Source organism: Lampetra fluviatilis, chromosome 7 (genome assembly GCF_964198595.1).
Source record: "Lampetra fluviatilis chromosome 7, kcLamFluv1.1, whole genome shotgun sequence".
Classification (NCBI taxonomy): Eukaryota; Metazoa; Chordata; class Hyperoartia; order Petromyzontiformes; family Petromyzontidae; genus Lampetra; species Lampetra fluviatilis.
In genome coordinates this window covers 11,483,596-11,509,880 of record NC_136281.1, presented here as the reverse complement: position 1 = coordinate 11,509,880, position 26,285 = coordinate 11,483,596, and the positions used below count along the sequence as shown (strand labels likewise).

Genomic DNA, 26,285 nt, shown 5'->3' with positions numbered 1-26,285 from the left:
GCTGCAAACTTTTAAGAAGAAAACCTTTGCGATGTGGAGACAGGATTGAGACGAATAAATTGGTCTCAGCGAGGTGAGAATGATAGGGTACATCTTCACACTTGTGAAGAGTGGCAGTATTTTCCATTATCGAGAGACAAGTGGCAGCCATTAAGGAGGAGTGGGGTTCTTTGTTCCCATGGGGAGGACATCAGGCAGAGTTGCCCAGTAAACGCTTAGACTCTAAAGCCACTGCAAGTTAAGAAATTCCCAAATATTGACACCACACACGCAAGCACTGAAAAATGATTAACTGCTAAATGAGGGCGAGGTACATGACATCATCTTAACGGGTGACATTGATGCACAAGCTGTAAACGGTGCAGAGCCGAGGGAGTGATTGGTTAGCTTGGCATTTGCGTGAGCAATGGGAGATTCGAGCGTCCATTCGCAAAGACAAGACAATAACGGAAACCTTTTTTTCAAAGAGAAGAAATGAATGCAACGGACGTGGACGCGTCCAAATGTTCAAGCTGGACATGACAGTGAGTCGACTGTCACCGACAAAGTCCCGCTGATGGCCATTCAGAGATGTCTCGGTCTTTCGCCAGTCCAACACAGGCAGGAGGGGGAATTTGCCTCGTGCATCGGTCCATGATGGTGTAAATGAACGTCGTGGGTCCCCGTGGCAAGTAACGCCGGTCCTAGAGCCGTGCCTTAGACCGCCACCACCACCAGCAGCAGCAGCGTCCCATCACACACTTCGTGAGATACATTCCGCACTCACGACAGCGAGTCTGAAGATGCCGACCAGAGACTTGCTTTCCCTTGAAACGTAGTTTGAAGCAGGACGGTCGCTGCCCCGTATGCTAACAAACGAACGATAAGAACAAATCCACCTCGTTCTTTACGATCATTCTGTTTGGGTGGACGTCTGTCGAGTTTATCGACGCAGTCATGTCCCACGCATCAACAAATGCCACATTCATGTCTTTGAACACCTCCATTGTAACTTGGTTCATCCGAAACGTGTTCCAGTTGCTGTAGAATTCCAGGTTGCTCGAGTCTCGGGTGTTGGCCAACTTCACGACGACTTTCGTCTTGGGATTTCTGAGCAGCAGCCTCGCCACGGCCGCTCCGATGTTTCGCATTCGCCTGCGGAAAACCTCGACGGGGAAGACGACGAAGTGAGCGCCGAGGGAAATGGCCACCACGGTGTGGCTCCCACCGAAGGTGTCGTCGATGCGCTGGGCGATGTAGCGGGCGTCCTGCGTGACTGTGTAGGCCTGCGTGATCAGCGGGTACGCGTGGCAGTACCACTGCAGGGAAATGTTGTGCTCGATGTCGACTGCCAATCGTGGCTGTTGTCTTCCTTTACCGGGCTTCTTCAGGGCCAGACGTTTCAACTCTACGTTAAATGAGATTTAGGGGGGAAAAATATATAGTCATATAATATAGAAAATATATAATCATATAATATAGAAAATGTATGATCATAATCAACATTGCAGGAATGGTTTGGTGACGCTGCTTCGGCAGCGGCGTAAAATCACGAACAACTAAAAAAAAACTCAACACCTCCATCATTAACACTGTGGCCTTAAAATGATATACATACATATAATAAAGCAACGTTTCAGGAAATGACCCTTCTTCATATCACATCATATTCACACAACTGTCTCGGTGCACCTGCGAGAGAAATGTTCGTTTCTTCTGACTTTTAAAAATAAAAACTGTCAACATCTTCATCAACAAGTCCAGTCGAAGTAATTTCCCGATCAAATTGGCATTGAGGCGGTGCTTAACTCTTGTGTACAGCCCCGAGCCAGTGGTGGAAATTCCCTGTCCCTATGGCAGGGACGAGTCTCTCCATAGGGTAAACGAGGAATCAAACTCGCAATTTTCTGCTTGCGAGCCACCCGCTCTATCGCTGAACCATCCGACCGGATAATCTTGCTATACATCACAATGTGGATGCGTGCAATGTCTTAATTGCACCGTATCTCATGACGCTGTGGACAAACTGGGCGTGCTCATTGATTGAATAGATGCAGTCAGTTATGGGCAGATGAAAAGGGGAAGGCTCTGAGCCTTGACTTGAACAGGGGTAGGGAGTCAACAGCACTGGTGGCAGGGGGAGTTCCAGACTATGGGGACAGTCGAGAGGATTGAGCAACCTCCCCGCAGGCCTTTCAGGAAAGATCTCTAACTCACATGGACATCCTTATTCACATGGACATTCTTACTCACGTGAACATCCAACTGAGAAAAAAAACAAAGACCTCTCGGGGTCAGCGAGGCCCGGCTCACACAGACCATCAACACCTGCACGTAGTGTAGGCCAGACGAACACGGCAGTTGGTTTCTCCTTAAGAGTGACCACGGTTGACCTCGCACAGAAGGGAGGTACCCACTTTGCCGATCCCCAGTCGGACGTACAACGGAGAGGGATTGGAGATGAACGAAGCCACGCGATTTGGTAGGCAGCTGACCGACCGAACCTTGGGAAGAAGAGACCGGCCCGAGTCGAAGGATCCGCTTTACCTCTGACAAACTCGTTGAGATATTCCCACCATTGTCTTATGGTTGAGTCGCCGAGTAGAAGAATCTCCTTTTCCATCAGGCAAGCTCGGATCTCTTGCGGATCGTCGAAATGCTTCATGTCGCACAAGGCCGAGTGCCAGACGTTGCCAAAGTAGTGGCCGCTCGGGTACGCGGTTCGCAATCCAGGGACGCATGGCTTAGGTGGCCTCGTTGTCGATTCTGTGACATGTGTACAACACAAATCAAGCCACTGGAGACGTTGCGTCGTTAGATTGGCAACGTGACAGAGCAAAAGGCGACGGGGATCCCAATTATGAATCAAAACATCGGTTGCAAAATCCTACACCGTCACGAGTTTCCAATTCTACACCGCTAGGGGTCTCTAGTTCACCTCGTCATATGAATAAAAGCCGTTTGTGTAGAGTAATTATAACAAACAAAAACAGCCGTTTGGAAAATGTTAAGTGGAAAACGAGAAGTATAGATGTTGTGAGTCAACTGTAATGAGAGTGCCTCGCTCAGGCGACGAGACTTCACACTGGGGTTCTCTGCCGTGGCCACGTCGGCTTCTCACGTGTAGATTGCAGCGTCACACAAATCCTCACCGTCCGTAATGGAGGCATGGACGTGATATGGAACTCGCATCGGCACCAGGATGTGGTCCCTGCAATGAAACACGCACAATGCGTTGTTGGCGTCGTAGGTTACGTGCTTTTGAAAACGTTGGACCAACATCGGGCCACAATTGAACCAACCTCCCATGCTTACCGGGGTAATAATAACAACAACGATTAAAGGGTTACCTTGAAAAAAGCCTCCTTTCATCTTGAGTGAACACTTTCCAGTATTTTGTGAAGGACGTGTATCCGTGGATAGAGTAGCAGGGGAAGCCGCTAGGCTTTTCGCAAATCAAGCCTTCGCCCAAACGCTCGTCAGTGAAATTGCAGATTTCTTGGGTTGTGTTCAGGAACAGTTCGCACACCGCGGTCTTTTTGGCCTCGCCCGCCACGAACGTTCCCCAGAAGCTGACTCTGTTTGGCACGGACTCCCTCGCGTTCTCCAGAATCCCCACCGCCTCACCGGGGTGGACCAGAATGATCTCCAGCCGGCTCTCTCCCGGCCACAGGATTCTGAACTCCACGGTGTAGGTCCCGTCGCTGTGGTCGGTCACGGATGCCGAGGCCGCGGCGCCAAGGTCTGCGTTGTAAATCCGGGCCATGACGAAGTCGCCCCCGTGCGACTTGGGTTTGCCGGTGGCGTCTCGCATTTCCAGCTTCACGTGCAGGGATTCGCCGACAAAATGCTCCTCCCGTCTGTTCACAATTGTGACAACGCTTTCCGAGGCCGAAGTCACGAGCATGGGATTTGTGGATATTGGCAGGTGCCACGTGGATCGGCTGTAACCCAGCGCGTGCTTGTTGCGCTCGGCTGTGGACAGCGTATCGGCCCCTCTGATGGTTTGATAGTTAAACTTCGGCTTGACACGATGATGATGATGATCCCTAAGAAGCTGAAGGGAAAACTGGAATGAAGCCCAGTAAACGTGCAACTTTGCCGTGGGGTTGAAACCGTTTGATCAACGTTGGCCCAGCGTTATATGTTTACTCGGGCGGTGCAAACCACATGGCACCGTCTTCCAGACATAGAACTATTCCTCCAGTCTCAACCTATCCTTAATCTCCAATCGGAAGACACTCATGCCACATCTGAAACTGTTACAGATAGACAACATTCTATATGAAGTGGTGGTGTGCACCATTTAACTGTTCATATTTATTGATGTGTTTAACTGTGGTGTCATGTTCATTTGTAAAAAAAATGTTTAACTATACAAGTAATATGTTTAAAATGTGTGTACACGTATCAAATGACACCCTAGACACCCTTACAAACGATACATTCCATCTCAAGTGATTTCCACTTTAAATACTGTAACACGATTAATTTTAAAGCATGCAATTAACACTATGAACACAGATGTATGGTAATGTGATCACCAATGATAATTCTGTAAAAAGTCAATGATACATCGCTTCGCAAGAACAAAAATTCCATAGCATCCTGCAAAATTCCAATAGTTTGCGCAATTTTCGGGATCGCAAATACGGTAAATCTTTGCTACCCATTGAGGATCATTGGCAGACGAATGCCCGCATGCAGGCCGGTGCTGTGTTCACGTTGTGCTAAAGAGGAACAGCTGCCATCGCTCGACTGCAGCAGAGCATGGCAATGGTTGAAATAAAATGTCATTATGTATGTTGAACTTCTTTCGCATAGTACGTATCCAACCCTGCTAATCGGAGGTGCGAGGGAAGGACAACAAACTAAACACAAAAAGCTGTTCTAAAGAAATTAGTTTTCAATTTAGATTGAAAAGTGCATAGCACCAGTGGCTTCCTAACATCGGAAAAGCGTTCCAGACGGCCACGGAAGCGAATTTTAAAGCGCACGATTGAGTGACCTTCTTTGTTGGATGGTTGTGATGGTGTAAGACGCTATTCTCTTCAAGCGTGTGGCAATGTGTTCAGGAGCTACAGGTCAATGTCGCGGTCTGCAGGCTACGAGAAAAGGGCTTCATCAGAGAGTTGGTGTCGTTTTTGATTTTCCTCCTCCGTCGAAGGAGCGCAGACCACAGTGGGTTACGATATGATCCGTAGTTTGGGATGCATGCCCATAGTCGAACTACTGTGGCTTGTCTTTAATGCATCTCTATGAGTTTCTATGTGTGTTTATATGTTTCTTTGTGTATCGATGGGCTCCCTCTATGGTCCATAGTTTGGGTAGCATGGCCACAATTGCACTGTGGGTGGGAGACAGTCGCCTTCTCGCGGTGGCTCCACCCGTTATGTTCCCGTGTCACCTTGAACACAACTAATAGAGTACCGTCATCTGTGCGTAATGGGCGCGGTGAATTCCAATCCAGATCTCTAAGGCACTTCTAAAAAAAAAATATTATTTACCAGGTAAAGCCCACTGAGCTGAGCTCTTTTTCCGAGGTGGCCTGGCCACACACGATGGCTCATCGAAGTGGCTGATGTCATCGTACGTCGGAATTCATAATAGCAGCCAAATTATCTGAAGGCGTGTTCATTCTGAACGTGGAGGGGGAAACCGGAGGAACCAGAAGAAAAATCCACCGACCAACACGGGGAGAGAGAACAGACGGACTCCAGATATACTATTAATTTTTTGTTTTTTAAACAAAAAAATGTATTTACCATGTAAGGCCCACTGAGCTATATAGCTCATTTTCAGAAGCGACCTGGCCACAAATGATAGCCCGACGAAGTGGATTATCACGTGGAAATGTATAACAGCCAAATACTCTAAACGCGTGATGTTGATTGCAAATTTGGAGGGAAAAACCAGAGGACCCAAATAAAAAGGCGGAAAAAAATCCACGCGACCACGGGGAGAACATGCAAACTCCAAATATACAGGCGTCAGTGTCCGGATCGAACCCACGACTTTCTGTATATCAGGCGATGTAGTTAAAATCTCGGCACCATGGCGCCCCAAGGTATTGTTAGGATCGGTATTGTACCCACGACCTCCTGCATACCAGGCGAGGGCGATAACATCCCATCACCCTTAAGGACAACGGCAAACCGAGGTCACTCGTGTAGGTGAACAGAAAATGGAGGCCTGCTGCCCTTATACAGGAGTATGTATATGTGTTTGTTGAACTTCTTTCGCACCGCACGTAGCCAACCGTGCTAATTGGAGATGTAATTCGTGCGGTATAACTCTGCCGGACGAGGGCGAGTCTATAGCATAGGACAATCACTGTTGACTTCCACACAAAGTGGTACTCGTTTTTATCGACCCCCCCCCCCCCTGGAAGGAGTGATGATGGGTTGCGTCCCCCCCCCCCCCAACCTCGATCAATTTCCGATCGGGAGCCGCTGCCTCTACCCCGGAGTCACACGGCCGGACTGCTCGACTGTATTTTGTCTCTCGCCAATGTGTGAGCCTGTGTCGCACCGCACGCGAGAGCCAGTGTTTGTCTCCACGCCGGCACGTTTCTTTCCATTTCACAGCGGTCACCGTGCGGAGGATGTTAGCTTGCCTCGCCACGTTACATTTAACGTTAGTTAAATGTAACGTTAGTTAAATGTAACGTTAGTTAAATGTAACGTGACTTTTTATTCGACGCGTGTGCGTCGAAGGCCCAGCCATGGATCGAGGGTCGAATTCGAACCGCGTTGTGTGATCGGCATCGCGCTCGCTGAAGGTGAATGCCTTCAGGGAAGTCGTGTACTGTATACGCAACTGCGCACAATTCTGTGAGCCTTTACTTCGGTTATCCTTGCAGTTTCGTACAAATGATATGTAAATTAAGAAAATAATACAATGGTGAACTGGTTTTTGTATAAACAAGTCATCAAAAACTTTTCAAACTGTACTTCTGATGAGGCCCCATGCTGTTAAGTTCAGTTTCCATCGCCGCATTAACTCTGTCTATGTGGTGTTTCTGATAATTATGCGCAATGAGGAAGGACCATTGGCCGAAACGTCACTGATTCTCTATTATTGTTTTCATTTCAGGGCCACAGTATTATTGACGAATGTGTTGAGATTGTTTTTTTTTTATTGTGCTTGTGCACTACTGCCAACGCAGCATCAAAAGTAATGTGTTTAACTAAGTTAGGCAGACAAATGCTTTCCATCACTTATCTGTCCCTCCACGTAGAAAAACTACACGTAATGTTTTTTTACGCATGCCATCAGCCACACTGCATTCTGCGAGTGCGCACTTTCAGTAATGCTTACTTGAACTCAACAATAGCATTTTAACACAATCATATTAGCTCTCACAAAGGATACAACCCCTTACCTTTTTGTTATCATAAAATATCAATGGCAACAAAAAACCAAATATCACAGTTGAAAGCAGCACCATTTTGGTGGTCATGTCGTTTCCAGGCTCGTTCGCTGAGCGCCGTGAACCTGTAACTTCACCAACACGACACAAACACACACACACACCCAGCCATTTATCCTGTAACTTCACCAACACGACACAAACACACACACACACACCCAGCCATTTATCCTGTAACTTCACCAACACGACACACACACACCCATCCATTTATCCTGTAACTTCACAAACACGACACAAACACACATCCAACCATTTATCCCGAGAGGATTGAATGTAAAAAAAAAAGTTCGTGCATTCATTCATTCATCATTCCGTGTCCACCACACCAACTTCGTCAGATCAATTGACGACCATTGCTCGGGGAGCCCAGGGGCCCACCGCGCACGATCAACAATCGCGGCGCTGCGCGCGGCTTCTAACGAGGAGACGACACCGGAGCGGACGAGCGAGGAGGCGATCGTCGTCGTCCGCTCGCCACCGCAGCCCCCCCGCCCCCGCTCACCGATGTTTCTCTCTTCGTCGGCCAAAACCTATAGCGCTGTACAAGGGCGTGTGGTTCAGGCATCGCCTGCAGATCGTCCATGGCCCCTCCAGACACTCGCAAGAAGTGCCATCATCTGAGCAGCTGATGGTGTTGTTCGCAGTCGAGCGTTCCACGGTTGGGAAGCGAAGGTAGAATTGCAGGAGATGGCTTTACACAAATAAATGCTGTTCTTCCAAATGCCATTTCTAAATGTTTAGATAATGAGTACTGATTTAGCACCACACGTGGCGGTGTGCTTTAAGTCTCTGTTGTGAAGGGTTTTTCTAGCCACTTACGGATTTTACCATTATAATGATTAGTTATGCTGTTATCACTTTCAAAAACGTAGCAAAGTCGACCGCCAATAATGACCAATATACTGGATATTTCTGGCTCATGCATACAGCTTGACAGCCCTCAAGCCATGACCTCAATTTAAAGGGGTGGGGGGGGGCAGTGAATACAATGCCCCACGTATTGGAGCACGACAAGATCAATGTTAAACAAACATAATGCAAATATTAAGCGCTAAACAGAATGAGAAATGATAATAAACTGCTCAAGGCTATCGTACATTCTATCTAGCTTTGTGTAAATATTGTGCCAGGCTGCTGGAATGGGGCGGTGACACAAGGCCAGCAATGGCGCGTCCGCCGCTTGTTGCAGAGCTGTGCGCGGTCCGAATCCAGTGGCCGCCCTGGTTAATACCGCTGGTGTATTAATTATGCAAAGGTATTCCGTCTGCTTCACAGTGGACGTCAAAGATCTCGTGGCGTCATTCGCAAGAACAGGCCACTGTGTGTGCCCGCGCTATGATACAAATTTGCCAAAATAAAAATAATATTCGCAGGTGACTCAATCGGAATATAAATGTTAATTACTGCTCCCGACTGTGAATACTTGGCAAGAGCCTCCTTGAAAGGCCTGGGTGAGGCTTCCCTGAGTAAACAAGGATAACACTGGTCAACACACTTTTTCTGGCATAAGGTATTCCAACGGTTTTAAGGTAATTTTGCGGTGCTGATTCCAAATCTGGCATCAGTTTTTGTCTATCACAATCAGGTTTTTGAGATATCAAATATAGCATTTTCAATAAAAACTGCAGAAGAAAAATATTAAATAAATGTGGATATCTACATAAAATTATATTATAAACACACTATCCTAAAAATACAGCACCATATTTTAACACTAAATCAGTCACTGACTCGCAACAACTTGCAATCATAAGTGACAGAGTTAATTTCGGGTAAAATCAATGAAAATGGGGTATGCCGATAGCATAAAAATGAGATGTGATAGAGCAAATCTGAGATCAGATTTGGAATCAGCACCCTGAAATTAGTCTAAAACAGCTGCAAAAGTTCAGGCCAGAAAAAATATTTTTTTGTTGACCAGTGTCATAATAATACCAATACGCGTGTTCGCTTTTGAGCTACCAACGAGGGCATTACTATCACCAACGGCGGAGTCAGGATTTTCAGGTAGAGGGGGACAACCCCTCCAGCAAAGAAAAATTATAGTTGTTAGTAAATAAGGACTTGTCCCTTGCTTTTTGTTCGACGCGTGTGCGTCGATGGCCCAGCCATCGATCGAGGGTCGAATTCGAACCGTGTTGCGTGATCGGCATCGCGCTCACTGAAGGTGAATGCCTTCAGGGAAGTCGTGTACTGTATACGCAACTGCGCACAATTCTGTGAGTCTTTACTTATTGCTAATTATAGACTCAGACTATTGTCCTATCATCTCATAGATTCCCTGGTACATAATAATATGCTACACAGTGGCAGTGGGGTCGCGAAATGCCGATTTATTACTAATAAACCCCAATGATCGATCGGATCATTGGGGGGGGGGCACGTTCCAACCCCACCCCCCCCCCACTGGCTCCGCCAGTGATTATCACGACCTTCGCTCAACCGCTAAGCCACAGTTTCAATGACAGATTTGTGGTCTTTTCCTCATAGAATGCCTGTTCAGAAAGTGCCACTGCATTGGCGTTGTTGTATGACAGAACACGATATGATGAAATATTGGCGCTTAATTGCTTACCTCTCTTGGCCGTTTCACAGCATGAGCGGAGCCAATGCACAGTGGCTGTCCGTCTCTTGCTCAGTCGGCATTCGAAACTGTGCAACAATAATGCACTGGCCTCCCTCAGCCCCTGCTTATAAGACTCGTGGCGAATCGATGCGAGCGCGACGCGTACCTTGCGGTACTCGATTAATAACGCAGGGGAAATCAGTGCGCATCTTGCTTCGCAAATCCTGTCAAGGTCGTGGGGGCTATGTTTGCACACTTTCCGAATGACTTGCGAAGAGTCATTATGGACCACGTATTAAAACCAATGACGTTTATAAGGCATCCGGGTCGCTCGCACGATACATCAAGATCACCGCATGGCTGGCGAAGGATCTCGCCACGCCATCACCATGACTCACAGCCCTGCGATGCCTCAATCCATCTCACACCGGCACAGGGAGCGAGGTTATTGCTCCATCCACAACAGTGGTCAGTCACCCTGTGAGCCGCGCTCTCAAATAGTTTTTATTTGATTCCATCACCAGTCACGCCATCATCCCTTTTAGCGACTTCTCCTTCCTAAATCGCCTTCCCTCCTTCACAGTCAATGCGATGTCTCGAACTCGCAAACGTCCTGGAATTCACGCGCCCCTCTTCCTGTCCCTTCAACCGCTTGCGGTCACCTTCGCGATGTTTCTGTACTGACGTTTCGTAATTTATCGTTTTGCTATTTCACAGTGTCCACATATCATGTCTTTAAAACCCCCTACCACTTTAGGCACATTCCTCTAGATTTGTACATTTTTTTCCAAAAGTACCCCGACCTGTTCTGACCCACCTCTTCGTTTCACGACGATGAGTCTGTCGCACCCGAGCCACCTGCTCTGGGTTTTCCAGTAGAAATTGTTGCGGGTTTACGTGACAAACCTTACTAATTTCCTGTGTCGGGTGGTGGCGAGTTTAACGACACGTTTGTGTTTATGCGATATTACCCAAAACACTTCTGTTATGACTTCCAACAATGAGTCACGCGATTTAGGTCACAACTGTAATGTGGCTTTTGTTTTTACACATCTTGACTATGAAGTCCAACTCTGCAGGTGTATCCATTCAGTTAATCACACATTCCCCTGGTTGCTTTTTCAGCTGTTGTGTATGCTTCGAATGCTCCAACCCAATTGTCTGAGAATATTTGGCAATCCTCCTGTAAACAGCCCGGTGAAATTTCTTCACCTGAAGACGGCTGCTTGCGCTGTAGCCGAAACGTCGTGAGAATTATTTTATTTTATTATGTTTTATTTTTATTATTTTATTACTTCCCTTCTACGTGACTTTACCGAAAGAACCAAGAAGATGAACCCCGGTGAAAATATAGCTCCGTGGATGGTGAATGTTCAGAATAATATTTCCAAGATCTTCCCATTTTTATTTAGACCTTGCCTTGAGAGAGCGTGGATGATGATGGCACACGTTTCAACTGAATCAAACGCCTTTTTATACTTTTATTGTCGGGCCATCGTTCTTGAATGTTGTTTCAGCTCTAAGTGAAACGGAGCTCGGTTGTTGGCGAGGCTTGAAGGACAACGTACAATGTTTTTCTTTAGGATAAGGAATAAAAGGTGATTGTTTGAATAAAGTATGAGCTATTATTCAAATCGGACATGTGGAGGAGGAGGAGGATAAAAAGAGACGCACTCCTCAAGACAGCATCGAAAATAACATCAGAAAACACGACACGGGGATGACCTCAGACTTCACAGCAAACGATGGCGGCGTGAAAGCAGAAATACTTCGCTTGATGTGCAGTGGGCAAATGTAGCAGCCATCGGGGTGCAACAGGCAGCACATCCACCACAGTCGTTGGGCACAGCAGCCCTGTCGCATGCACCCCGCCAGAGCAGTGCCAACCTCGTGAGGCAGGCGATAGAAAAGTGGTACGCGGACCCCTGGGGGTAAGTGGAAATGTCCCAGGGGGTACGTGAGGTGATTTTTAGAATGTGTGAAATTGTATAATACACGAGAGTCACTGGTGAACAAGCATGTATGAATCTGCCAATATAAAATAACTACAATAAAATGGCAATGCATACAGTAACCTAGAACGGCATACAATACCTTTCTAAACGCATTGATCGTCAACAATGTTGGTTTCCAAGAGTAACCAGCGAGCGCGAACAAATCACCTCACGCAATGCAGAGCATCCGTTGAAATTTTTTTAATTAGCTTGCAGTTGCTCGCGAGTTAGGATACCTCACAAAATGGACAATTGGTTAAAATCTTGGCGTTAATTGTTCACACATTTATTTCTCAGAACCATGTTGGGTCAGGCAAAGGGAGGGGGTGGGGGTACTCGGTTGGAACAACATTCAACAAGTGGGTACAGTAGCCAAACAAAGTGTCGAGAACCACTGGCGAAGAGCAGCTGTGGTGCCACAGCAACGGAGCAACTCCACGGCGCTGCCATCCCCTCGCACCCCTCCGCACGAACGCACGCACACACCCCCACTAAACACACCCACTTAGGGTCTCGTGGGGGGTCACCTGGTACCATGGGTTTTTACCCGAGGGGCCCCTAGCGAGGATGTCTCATGGTTTCCCAGTGCCAGGAGATTGGCCAACCCCCCCAGGCCAAATTGCATTGCGGCCCCCGTGAATTGGCTTAAAATTGTATGGGCACGACGAAGCTCACCGAGCTAACCGCAATGAGACACTCACAGCACGGGGAAGGGGCCGGGGGGGGATATTACGCGGGCAGCGCAGACGAGGAGGTGGGAGGGAAATTCCTGGACCCACTGCAGATGTGTATTCCGCGAGACGGCCACCCCGATCAAACCGGTTGAGTCCAGGGTGGGGAGGACGGGTGCGTAGACAATGGATCGAGGCGTAATGGGAAAGCAACGCTCCAGGTAGGGACGGGGCAATGGTTTAAAAAAAAAGGTAGGCGCCCGATTGGCCGCACAGGATAACCCCACATGACCCTGGATGTTTGGATTCCAAGGGCATAAAAGGAGGGTGCGGAAAAACGTTAAGGAGTTCTCCTCCAGCCGTTCAGCTGCCAGGTCCGACTCCCAGCCGCTCGCAACGTCCGAGAGACGCTAGCGAGTGCTGCTACGACTCGACCCCAGGCAGAGACCTCTCGGATCCTCGTCCCTCCGACTCCCACAGCGTCCATGGGACACCGCGAGTGCATCTGCGTGGTGAGAAGTAGAGTGGGGGTACACCCAGGGATTGAATAGGGATAGACTAGGCGCTGCTCGCAGAATATTTACTTCGGGCCGCACAGGGCTTTCTTCAAACGCGCCATTAATAAACTTCAGTTCAGAAGATCGGTGTCGTGTGATTTCCGTGTGTGTGGACGAACTTCGGCGTGGTGTCTGTGATTTTTGAGTGGAGCGACTGCGCGCGGGGCGGGGTGTTTGAGAGAGCGAGCGCGGGGCTGCAGGGTGTCGGCACGGGGTTGGTGTGTGAGGTGCACATCTATTACCATCTATACGACCGTCATTGTTTACGCGAGTTTTCATTCGAGTGTGTAGAAAACGCGCACCTGTTGTGCCGTGTGAGTGATTAAGGTAAGGGTCGGGTTGTACTAAATCCACTATCTGCCGTTTGCGCGTAGATTACCATCTCTACGACCGCGACCACTCGCGTACGTGTTTGCACAGCGCGCTTTGCGCAGCGTGTTTGCACAGTAGAAATAGCCTTAACGGCAAGACGTTGTTGTATATATATGCCTTTTTCCAAAATTGATATTAAGAATAATTCTGCCAATATTTTTTAAATAATAAATCGGGGGGTAACGTGGGGCACAATTTTTTTTTACAAAACCCTCACCCCCTCACCCCGCTGCCCTCACAAGCCAGACAAGAAGGCAGCTGGAGATGAGCCGTAAAAATGTAACACCCCACCGTGAAGGAAGGGAGGAGCCAGGCCTTGATTAAACAACGTATCACTCCAATAAAAGTAGAACAAGTGGACATTATAGACTGCCAACACACTCACTCCGATTAAAAACTAGGCTACAATCTACATTAGTGGGTTATTATTTATCATATATTATTTTAATACTAATGTTATTCATCTTCTTTTTATTATTATTCTTCTATCTACGCGACTTTACCGAAAAAAACCAAAGAATGAATTCTGGATAAACATAAACCCAATAATAATTATGCAGTATTAGACTGAGGGTCATCCATAAGAATAAAAAAATGCGAAACAGGTCAATCACACATAACCAAGATAAAATGTATCCCATAGAGAGAGAGCCTCCCAACCGCCTTTGTCTCCCAGCAGTACATGATAGCAATAAATTGTATAAGCATGCAGAGGGCATCTCCCCTTAAAAATAAAAATAAAACACCATGAAGGAATTCCAAACCACGATGGAAGTACTGTAAACACTGCTACAGACATACCTTGAGTTACTTACAGAATCAGAACTACAAAAGTGGTACGGTATCAAGCTATGAGAGGTAAAATAATATTTTTCCCAAACGATACAAGAGAAACGACTTCAAAGGCCAGAGTTGAGTACTGCAAGCGGCAAGCTCTGGGGTGAGACTCTGCAATCGACCAAGGATGGCGACGCTTGCCGAGTAGCGATGTGTCACCGAGTACGAGTTCGACGCAGACAGAAGAAGTGTCGCTCAAAGTTATTCTACACTGAGTGCCAGCTCCCACCCGGCAGCTGCACGATCAAGGAGAGAGATAGAGTGACGAGCAACGACAAGCAATCAACCGGGAGAAAGGGCGGAAAGTGCCAAGCATCGGCCAAGCCAGCATCACAGAGAATCAGCTGCACGCGCAATTGGGCACCGCTAGAGAGCACGGAGCCAGAAAGGGAGCGCAGCAGCGCCACCAGCGCCACCGAGCAAGGGTGTCAACTGCCAGCGGACAAGCGGCGAGCGCTATCGAGCACCTTCAAAGACAAGTGTCGTGCCGACTCAGCTCATCTAGCAGGGAAAAGAGCCCGACAAGCCACCCGTGAGGAAAAGGAGAGCGCCGGCGAGAGCGCCATGGGTTCGACCCACACACACCGACCAGCACCAGCTGGGAACCAAAACAAGAATGAGGAACGGCGACCAGCGGACGAGCAGCGGGCGCTATCTGACGACAAAATCATCGCGCACCGCCGACGGCGAGCGTCGTGCCGACACTCTTTATTCAGCAGTGGACAAGCAGCTGCAGCTGCTGCCGAGCGAGAGAGAGAGAGCGAGGACGCCATGTGTATGACCCTCCCCCCACACTCAGCCACCCCACAACGCATCGCCCGGCATTTGCTTGATGCAAAGAATTGATCAAAAAGACAAAACCACCAACACACACACACCGCACATACCGGGACTAATAATAAGAAGACTAATGATAAGAGTACGTCAATTATTAGCTGATAATGAAGAACATTGCTGCCCATTTAGTCACGTGGAAACGGTCGTTTAGAAGTATTTTAGTCGTTATTTTTGTTAATAGCATAACTTACCGATGAATTCATTGATGAAACTAAACGTTTAGAAACCTACGTTACGAATCTATACACTCACAGAGACTATCGTGTTGAAATATTTATTTTGATCACAGAATCTTGCCTGCGAATTTATTGAAGCCTTAGCCAATTGATAAGCATTTGCTGAAGCAGGCAGACTGCCGCACACCATTGTTCCAAGACATTTCGTTAATTACATAATCTTACCAATGAATTCATTGAGGTCTACTTTTGCCATTGGGACATGTTTATTTCTTGCCGTTCGTATGAATATCGTCACATTGATTTTTAAGGACTTTTCCTCTCGCCGTATATGCTCGCGTTACTCTGAGGAATTAATCGATTGTTCTGTTACCCAGTTTAATAACGTAATCATTGAGGGTTAAATGTACGGATCAATGAGGATAACATCTCCAGGAGTACTGTGTGGACAATTCCAAGCATAAGAGTTCGCATATTAGAATGCTATGTTTTTTTTTTAAATTAGAGATTAAAGTTGCTTAACACAAGTGTTTGAGTGGTGCCTTCCTAAGTTCATGCATAATAATCTTAATTATGAGAACTGTATCCTGCGGTGAGATTTGAATTTGGAAACCTGATATAAAAACACTAAGACATAATCAGTAAACGTTAAAGCGACAATAATTGTATTATCCTGCTTAATAATACAACCCTAGACAACGAAGCCGAGTTTAATCCAGCATAATTACATCACACTTGCATAACTTCATACAATTAATTGCATTATCCCGATTGATAATACAACCCTAGACAACGAGGTTGACCCTAATTATCATAACTGCATACATTAGCACAATCGCATACATTTGCATTACGTACTACAATTACACCACCGTAATTAACATACATTATGCGCATAATTACATAAATTGGCATAATTTCGGGTAATTGCACATTTTCCCATTTTCATTTAATTTTTATCATTTTAAATTAATTTTTCAAACCCGACATATACAACAAAGTGCACCCAAGGTCCTGCCGCAGGTCATCTCCTTTTCGTATAGCATCTGTTTGCACAGCGGATTAAGGCCGATCTACCGGAGGGTAGGTGTGCATATTCATACAGCCGTCGTTTATTTTTAAGTTTACCTTAGCATTGCGGGCACGCGGATTAGGGCTTAGTCACGAGGAGGGGGGAGGGGTGCATGCATATTCATATGGCTATTTTTAGTGCTAGCCGTGGTGGGCAACGTGCGCGTGCACGCAGCCACCCCCGCATTAGTGGTGGTGTACGTGGGGAGTGTGTGGGATAACTCCGGGCGGTGGTGAGCCAGCCACTTAGCCATGTCTCTCAGAGAGGGCGCTGGTGCGGGGGGGGCGATCACCCGATCGGCGGGGGCCAGGCGAGAGGTGGCCGAGGTGGAGGGGGTGGACGTCGCGCCCCACCCGCTCACGAGGAGCGGGGAGGTGGGCGTCAGCCCCACACAATGGCAATGTCGTGAGGGTGCCGTCACCACGCAGCCCTTCGGTCCTACGCTCTGACACTCCTGCTGTTATGGAGTGACTCATGCAGACAACTATGGCTGCAAAGTTTGGTCGTACATGTTATGTAGATCGTGTATTGTTCAATTTGAATGACAGTGTCTATGATCACTGTTACATTGCATTCATAGCTTTATTTTGGTGATTTTGAAAACTTTTGGTTTAGCCATGTTTGTTTGTTGTAATACAGAGTTAGCTTCATTACTTCAATCTACATTGTCTCATGGTCGTTGTTATTTGACTTGCATCCCACTGGGATTTTTGCACACAGCGTTGAAATAGGGTGGTTTTTCTGGAAGACTTTGCTGTTTTTTCCAGGATTTTTGTGTTGCGTGTAGTCACTTTAAGATGTTTCTTGTTCATATTTTTGTTTTGTTGCGGTTGCACCCGAGTCAAGAGCTGCATGGCTCACAGGGTTATACCTAATACATGAAACTGAAACATCATGGGGCCTGATGAGAATTACATGAAATGTGTTTGGGTGTGATATCTATAATTTCAATTTAAACTGTGCAAGTTATAGATGTAAAACGTGCGTGTACACTTGTCATTAGTGCTTGCATTGTATTCGTCAACTGACAGAATAAGAATATTTAGTTATACTGGAGGAATACGATGAGCTATAAAGCTCTTTTTCACAGATGTCCAGTCGGGGCAAGTCAGAATGTTACAACAACAACAAACAGGACAAAAGCACTATAGGAGTGCAAAGTATAAGAAAGGTAAGCAAATTACTTAAAAAAATATAAACGCATAAAACTAAACAGTTTTTTTTTATATCTTATCAAGTAAATCCCACTGAGCTATTAGATTATTTTTCAGAAGTAACCTGGCCACAAACGATATGTGGACATACTCTTTGGTTCTTTCGGTAAAGTCACGTAGGTATAAAATAAAAAAAATCACGACGTTTTGGGCGCAATACAAGCGTCCGTCATCGGGTGGGACAACCACAGCAAGAAACAATTGCTGAAGTGGGAAAAAGGGCTGCTGTAACAAGAGGCTATATAGGTGGAGCCAGAGGGGGGAGGAGCCAGGGAGGAGAGATAGAGAGGGAGATGTGGGGTAGGGGGAGTGGAGTGCTGCCGAGTGGAGTGCTACTAGAAGGGATTAAAGGGCGAACATAGACAAAATGTTGGGGGGGTTGGGGAGGACAACGGGGCTGGGAGTGGGGATCTAAAGCAACAGGAGATGCGGATATGAAGACAAGACCATAAAGCATTTAAGGTTTTATCTGGTTCATAACATCCTTCCAATGATTGCTCGATTTGTATCCATCTTCTCGGTTGAAGTTATGGCTCTGTTTATATATCTGGACGGCTTCATGAACAAACCTTTGATAATAGCCCGAAGGTTTGTAGAGCACCTTGGTCTCGGAAAAAACAATATCAGGAGAGCCCACAGCGTTATAGCAATGGTCAGCCACGGCGAAGGTATTAGTCCTGGCGTGTTTCAGATGTGTGGACATTTAAAGCAGTAACATAATCACTCTGGACACCTTTGCAAACGAGAAGTTCCATCTCAATGGATATTTAAGGTGAAATATTCCCGATGTGGAAAAAAAACTAAAGAAAAATTAATCCATTGCGGGCAGTCTGAGGGACGATTCTGTAGTCCGGTACAACGCGAGTGCATTTCCTTGTACATGCACGCCTTCGGGTCTGTGTCCTCTTTACAAGCAGGGCTTGGCAGGTGCTGCGTGAAGGTTCGTCAGCGATGGTGATGGCTTGGGGAGACCTTCATCCAGCAGCGGATTGACCGTGGCTGACGATTATGTTGATGTGTGATTAAAACAAGTCATGAACACCAATTATTTGAGAATGACCTGCGATCTGTTACTAAGAACTTAACGTGATTGCGATAGTGTCCTACATCCGGCAGTGGTTATGCAGTATCTTCTTCAGTTCTCGTTTTGAAACGGCAGTTGCTTTGTCTATGTACAACAAAACAAAAAACCCTTAGAATTTCAGCCCAGGGCCTATCTTGCAAAAAAAAACAAATTCGAATATACATTCCTTGTCAAACTGCTGCTCAGCGACTTTAAGTGTATTGTGACATCGCAAGACTGTCATGGTTGATGATGTGAAGATATATTACGATGCTTAAAATAAATGCAAGATAACAGGACATAATACATCATTATCATTGCATCACACGACATTCAGTGCATTTTTTTTAAAATAAACCAGGATGTCAGTTGCTTTTGAGAATTGGATGCGAACACAACTTTGCTTTGTTGACGGCATTATTTAAGCATCCTTAGCTTTAGATTTTGACATCAAAATGTAGAGCAATTTGCAAGGTAATATCAACGGAGGTCATTCTTAATTTCCCACGGCTGATTGTCACTGAACTCAAGAGGTGGACATTTAAACAGTTTCTGAGCGCAGGCCCAAAGGTCCAAAACGACAAGCGGTCAGCAACAAACGGCACTCTCAAATTTTAATTGATAAGAGGTATACACACCTTTGTTGAATTCTGCAAGGTTATACGTGCGAGAGAGGAAGCAAATAGAGAAGTGCTGTTACCTGCAGTGTGGTGAATGGGTGAGTGAGTGGTGAGTGAGTCGATGAGTGGGTGAGTGAGTCGATGAGTGGGTGAGTGAGTGGGCGAGTGAGAGGGTGAGTGGTGAGTGGGTGGTGAGTGAGTGGTGAGTGGTCAGTGGGTGGGTGAGTTGTGGTTACTGGTGAGTGGGTGGGTGAGTGGGCAAGTGAGTGCGTGAGTTGTGAGTGAGTGGTGAGTGGGTGGGTGAGTGGGTGAGTGAGTGAGTGGGTGGGTGGGTGGGTGGGTGAGTGAGTGGTGAGTGGGTCGATGAGTGGGTGAGTGGTGAGTGAGTGGGTGAGTGAGTGGGCGAGTGAGAGGGTGAGTGGTGAGTGGGTGGTGAGTGAGTGGTGAGTGGTCAGTGGGTGGGTGAGTTGTGGTTACTGGTGAGTGGGTGGGTGAGTGGGCAAGTGAGTGCGTGAGTTGTGAGTGAGTGGTGAGTGAGTGGTGAGTGGGTGGGTGAGTGGGTGAGTGAGTGAGTGGGTGGGTGAGTGAGTGGTGAGTGGGTCGATGAGTGGGTGAGTGGTGAGTGAGTGGGTGAGTGAGTGGGCGAGTGAGAGGGTGAGTGGTGAGTGGGTGGTGGGTGGGTGAGTTGGAGTGACTGGTGAGTGGGTGGGTGAGTGGGCAAGTGAGTGGGTGAGTTGTGAGTGAGTGGTGAGTGAATGGTGAGTGGGTGGGTGAGTGGATGAGGGGTGAGTGGGTGAGTGAGTGAGTGGGTAGTGAGTTGTGAGTGAGTGGGTGAGTGAGTGTCTGACCAGCTAGTTGTGCCTCAGGCTTGTTCCATCTGGGCCGGTCCTCTAGTTGCTACCGTGGGTGCACACCAGGCTCAACATCCCTGGTGAGTCGGTACAGTCAGCAGCTGACAACACACCAGGCTCAACATCCCTGGTGAGTCGCTACAGTCAGCAGCTGCCAACGCCCAATCCTGGGCGGCGGTTAACTAACCCGGAAAACTCAGCTTGTCTGAGCCTGGGCATGTGGAACCCCGGGTGGAGGAAATTCCACCAAAAGGGTATTTGGGCCTTCGACTGCAACCAGGACCATTTCCAGTCGTCTTGACTACGTCTTGCCACTGGGTACAGATGGGCTGGTCGAGAGAGTGAGGTTGATGTGATGCCGCCGCCACGAAGCCGTTCAGCAGGCGCCCCATCTACGACCTCGCCACCACCAAGCGACTGAGCCGACCCCGCGTCCCCCTCACCTCACCTCACATAAACACACCCGCACGCATTTCCCCCCCCCCCCCCATAGAGCTCCGAGCTCCGAGGGGAGGTCACCTGGCCGACCGGTTTTATTCCGAGAAGCCCTTACCGGGATTAAACTTTCACGGTTTCCGGCGACCAGGGAATTGGACGACCTCCCCCGACGCTACTTTGCACCGCGGCGCTGCGACAGGCCTTAAGATTGCAAGGTCGCAGCGAGGGGCCACTCGGCCACCGCGGGTGAAACGCATCCCACACACCCCACACACGCAAGTATCGACGGGGCAGGCAGAGGGAATGAGCATTGTGATGGAGGAGCATCATTAGAAAACCCGCAGCGCATCTGAATTGCATAATCAGGCACCCCCGCACAGGGAGCGGAGGGACGGCATAACTACGCTCGGGCACGCAGGCACCATTGTTAGGGGAGTTAAAGGATAAGGCTGTTAGTATGAGTAATCGGGAGAGCGCGGTCACGCGGGGAGCCGTGCACAAATTCCCACGGCGCACCTTTGTGACGGACGCCGCCGCATAAACTGCGATAATGGGGGGGGGGCCTGCGTGAGAAAGGGATTGATTGGAATTTGCGCCGCGCAGGTCGCTCATTGATTAGCATAACAAAAGCGCCGTGGAGGCGCCGCGGAGCCGCCGTGCTCGTGCAAGGGGGGCGCGAGCCATTGTTTAGAAGGGGGTAGGGGCCTGAGTCCGGGAATTAGGATAAAAAGGGAGCGTAGCGAGGTAGAGCTCTCTCTTACTCCGAGAAGCCAGCGTCCAAGACGGCCCCCAGCTCTGCCCTCCGGACGTCCGTGCGACGTGTCGAGGCAAGCAGCGAGGAAAACCCACGGAACGTCGAGTGCCTCAAACCGTGAGTAAGGAGGTAAAAGTATTTCGTGAACGATAAATAGGGAATAGGTCCCGGGTTAGTAGAGTAGGCAGCCTCGTCGATTCATACTGACTTAACATAAATTACCAGGTAGCAGATAATAAATCATTAATAGCGAAGCGTGGCCTCGCGTGATCTTGTCGAGCAGTGTGGGTACGCGGGTGTACACAGTGGTTCGCCACGTGAGTGAGCGCTGCGCGGAGCTGAGCGCGTGGGTGAGCGTGTGTACACAGTGGTTCTGTAGTGCTGCGGCTCGCCTCGGGGGAGCGCTGCGCAGAGCGGTGCGAGAGTGGGTGTCGCGTGTGTTCACTCCGTGTGTGATACAGGTGCGCGATCATAACGCGAGTATTCGGTGGTGAGTGAGTGCCGCGGAGAGCTGTGTGCGTGAGTGCGCATACGTTCGTTACGTGTCGGATACGGATGCGCATTGGTAACGTGGTTATTCGACGTGGAGGCGAGTGCCGCACAGGGCTATAGACGGGCACACGCTCGCAGTGTGCGAGAGCTGTACGTAGTGGTGTAAAGAGGGGGAGTGTGGCGTTTGATTGATGATGCTGTGCGCACGTATGCTCGCAGCGTGGGAGCGCGGCGCGAGGCTGTAACAGTAAGGGCGTCGCGTTCGAATGCCGGCGAAACCGTAGCGGGGAATAGGGAGGTGGGGTAACGTAAACGGAATAGGGGATGCAGGAGGGAGGGACCCCGGGGGCCAACGGCCCCCACATTGACGCTGCGCAAATCACCCTCACTTGAATCTCAGTTCTCTGCGCAAGTCATGGCACTTTTTACCATCGTCATTATCCAAGTCCTGTCGCGATGGGTGAGCGACGAAGCAGCAGGCACGGATATGCTGGAAGCTGTAGCCGCAAACCTGCACGCAGGCGGCTCAGGATATTGGTTGTTCCCTCACTGGACCGAAGCAGCAGTGAAGTCCGGCAGCACCCTGAGTGACTGAGCAGCCCTATTCAGGATCACACTGCTCACCTCCATAGTGAGGAAAGGAATAGAAAAGGTACCCTAAACATTGCCTGCTTCAAAACATCCTGGCCAGTCTACCGCAGCTGGCGGGATCCCATACTTGCGGTCGAAAACAGACCAAAGTGATACCACGCACTGTTGGCACCTGGAATGTGTGCACTTTGCTGAACACATCTGGATCAAAAAGATCTGAGAGACGCACCGCTCTCGTGGGCAGAGAGCTAGCCAGATATAATGTGGATGTTGATGCCCTTAGTGAGACCCGACTGACCAATACTGGACAGGTGACTGAAGTGGGTGCAGGTTACACATTCTTCTGAAGCGGACGAGGCCAGGAGGAGAGACGGGATGCTGGTGTTGGTTTTGCAGTAAAAAACCACCTGGTCAACCAACTGGCAAGCCAAACCAAGGATATAAATGACCGTTTAATGACCTTAAAGCTCCACCTATCGGGTAAATAGGAGGCCAACATCATCAGTGCCTATGCCCCTACCATGACCAACTCTGACGAGATCAAAACCAAGTTTTATAATGACCTGGAAGTCAGTATTGCTTCCACAGCCAGCTCTGACAAACTCCTGATACTTGATGACTGCAATGCCAGAGTTGGAAGTGACCATCAATCATGGAATGGAGTCATAGGTGCACATGGCATTGGGAAATGTAACAGCAACGGCCTTCTGCTGCTGAAAACAGGCTGAATTTGACCTGCTCATCACCAACACGATATTCCAACTACCAAAGCGCAAAAAAACTTCACGGATGCATCCTCGTTCACACCACTGGCACTTGATTGACTAAGTCATCATGAGGAGTAGCGACCGGCACGATGTCAGGGTGACCAAGGCAATGTGTGGTGCTGAATGTTGGACTGACCATCGTCTCAACATCTCCAAACTTAACGTCCGGATTAAGCCTCTCAGACGCCCACAAGGAAAAAGACGTGTCAAGCGTCTTAACATCACTCGCCTACAAGAGGAACACATACAGACGCTGAGGCAGACTGGACTGCTCTCAAGACCGTGCTGCATTCTACAGCCCTTAAATCACTTGGTGTTCCCATACGTACACATCAAGATTGGTTTGATGAGAACGATGCAGAAATCCAAGCACTCCTTGACGAAAAACATCGCCTGCATAAAGCATATCTGAATGACAGCAACTCAAGCTTAAAAAAACTGCCTTCCTCAACATTCGCAGGGTTGTCCAGCGGAGACTCAGAGTCATGCAAGACACCTGGCTGTGTGCAAAAGCTGAGGCGATTCAGTCCTACGCTGACAGTAACAACACCAAGTGCCTCTATGATGCACTCAAGCAGGTCTATGGTCCGCAACACTCAGGAACTTCACCTCTCGTGAATGCAGACGGAACAACACTCCTCACAGAGAAGGACAAAATACTTGCAAGGTGGGCTGAACACTTCAGCGCAGTCCTCAATCAGCCATCGTGCATGAATGAGGAGGTTATTGCGAGACTGCCTCAAGTTGAAATAAACCAGTCCCTTGCTGTTCTACCATCCATTGAGGAAACCAGCAAAGCCATAAGCCTCCTCTCATCAGGCAAAGCTCCAGGATCCGATGCCATTCCAGCGGAAATCTACAAGGCTAAAGGGAATCGCTTAGTCGACAAACTGACCGACCTCTTCCAGTCTCTGTGGAAATTAGAAGCCATTCCCCAGGAGTTCAAGGATGCCTCTATAATCCATCTATATAAGAGGAAAGGCAATCGACAGGCCTGCGACAACCATAGAGGCATCTCCATACTATCAATCACTGGCAAAATCTTGGCAAGAATCCTTCTGAACCGCCTAATTGTCCACCTAGACCAGGGTCTGCTACCTGAGAGTCAGTGTGGTTTCAGAAAAGACCGCGGAACCACTGACATGGTATTTAATGCCCTGCAGTTACAGGAGAAATGCCAAGAACAAAATGCTGATCTTTATATGGCTTTCGTTGATCTAACAAAAGCATTAGACACAGTCAACCAGGAGGGCCTATGGAAGATCATGGCCAAGTATGGGTGTCCAGACAAGTTAATTGGCATCATGTGCAAACTCCATGATGGCATGATGGCCAGCATCAGAGACCAGCAAGAACTCTCTGATCCGTTCCCAATCACAAACGGGGTGAAGCAAGGCTGCGTTTTAGCGCCTACGCTCTTCAGCATGGTGTCATTCCAGAACCACAACACTGGGATTAGCTTCATCTACTGTTTTGACGGTGGGCTATTCAATCTGCGGAGGATGCAAGCCAAAATTAGAGTGGAGGAAGTCACTGTTCGAGAACTTTTGTTTGCTGATGACTGTGCTCTGGCTGCTGGCTCAAATAAAGATCTACAGGACAGTATGGACCACTTCTCCGCAGCTTGTAACAACTTCAGCCTAACAATCAGCACAAAGAAGACTGAAGTCTTATACCAACCTGCTCCTGGGAAACCCTACACTGAGCCCACCATCTTTGTGAATGGGCAAAAGCTTTCAGCCGTTGACAAGTTTACTTACCTCGGTAGTACTCTGTGCACATAGATGATGAAGTTAACATCAGGATTGTCAAGGCCAGTGCAGCCTTTGGACATCTACGTGACTCGGTATGGGAAAGGACTGGCATCAAGCAGGAGACAAAACTGAAGGTCTACCTGGCTGTTGTCTTACCAACTCTTCTGTATTGGTGCGAAGCCTGGACAGTCTACCAGCGCCATGCCAAGAAATTGAACCATCTTCACTTGAGCTGTCTGAGGAAACTGCTGAGGATCAAGTGGCAAGACAGAATCCCTGACACGGAAGTCCTCAGCAAGGCCAATATCCCCAGCATCCACACCTTGCTTGCAAAGGAACCGCTTAGATGGGCTGGGCACGTGACCAGAATTCCCTGCGCGAGACTGCCAAAACAAGTTTTCTTTAGCGAGCTAAAGAATGGCAAGTGAGCGCAAGGTGGCCCCAAAAAGCGCTACAAGGATACCCTTAAAGGTTCCTTAAAGAGCTTTGGATTCGACCTGAAAAGCTGGGAACCCCTAGCTCAGGACCGACCTGCCTGGAGAAGAAAAGTACAGGATGGTGTACTCCTCTGTGAGAGTAGGAGAAGCTCCTGTGCAATCTTGAAGAGGCAGCAGCGCAAATCTACCCAGGAAGGACTTGTGGCTGCACCTCAGAGCTCTACATCCTCCCTGACCTGTCCAGTGTGCCACAGAGAATTCCGGGCTCGGGTTGGCCTGTTCAGCCATCTGCGCACTCATCAAAACCCAACAAAATGACAAACGTGCCATGGTCATCATCAACTTGATGGACGAACAAGAGAGTGAGAGTGGGTGGGTGAATGAGTCAGTGAGTGGGTAAGTGACTGAGTGGGTGAGTGGTGAGTGGGTGGGTGAGTGAGTCGGTGAGTAGCTGAGTGGTGAGTGGGTGGGTGAGTGAGTGGGTGGTAAGTGAGTGAGCAGCGAATGGGTGGTGAGTCGGTGAGTGAGTGGGTGAGTGAGTGAGTGGTGAGTGATTGGGTGAGTGAGTGTTGAGTGTGTGAGGGTTGTTGTGATATCCGCAGTTTGGGGGTTGAACACAGTGTGGGTAAGATGAAACAGTCTGTCTGGTAGACGAGGTCCTCGACATGAGTAGAAAAGTAAACGGGGTGAAGTTGGTGACTGCACACGCGGGATGGTTATGTTCCTGAACACGGGATAGAAACCCGATTTTTCACACAAAAAATTACCAGAGATATGTGATTTAGTCAAATATATATGAAGTACTAAC

At 48.3% G+C, this 26,285-nt stretch overlaps 1 protein-coding gene across 1 annotated transcript; it reads right to left on the bottom strand.

Annotated features, from left to right (window-relative positions):
- Window positions 1–848: 848 nt before the first annotated feature.
- On the bottom strand, window positions 849–3,886 carry LOC144933348 (NXPE family member 4-like). Its single transcript, XM_078858031.1, has 4 exons — window positions 3,330–3,886; window positions 3,132–3,190; window positions 2,527–2,745; window positions 849–1,387 (listed from the first exon to the last, which is right to left on the bottom strand). Exons 1-4 carry the CDS (start codon window positions 3,884–3,886, stop codon window positions 849–851), a joined length of 1,374 nt encoding a protein of 457 aa, XP_078714157.1.
- Window positions 3,887–26,285: the final 22,399 nt, after the last annotated feature.

Bases quoted from the DNA above. Each gene is read 5' to 3' on its own strand.
- LOC144933348 (XM_078858031.1), bottom strand. From the start codon at position 3,886: ATGCTCGTGACTTCGGCCTCGGAAAGCGTTGTCACAATTGTGAACAGA. The intron at 3,191-3,329 runs GTAACCCTTTAA...GTTTCATTGCAG, and splicing joins GAAAGGAGGCTTTTTTCAAG to GGACCACATCCTGGTGCCGA. The intron at 1,388-2,526 runs GTAAAGCGGATC...CATTTAACGTAG, and splicing joins TCTCAACGAGTTTGTCAGAG to AGTTGAAACGTCTGGCCCTG.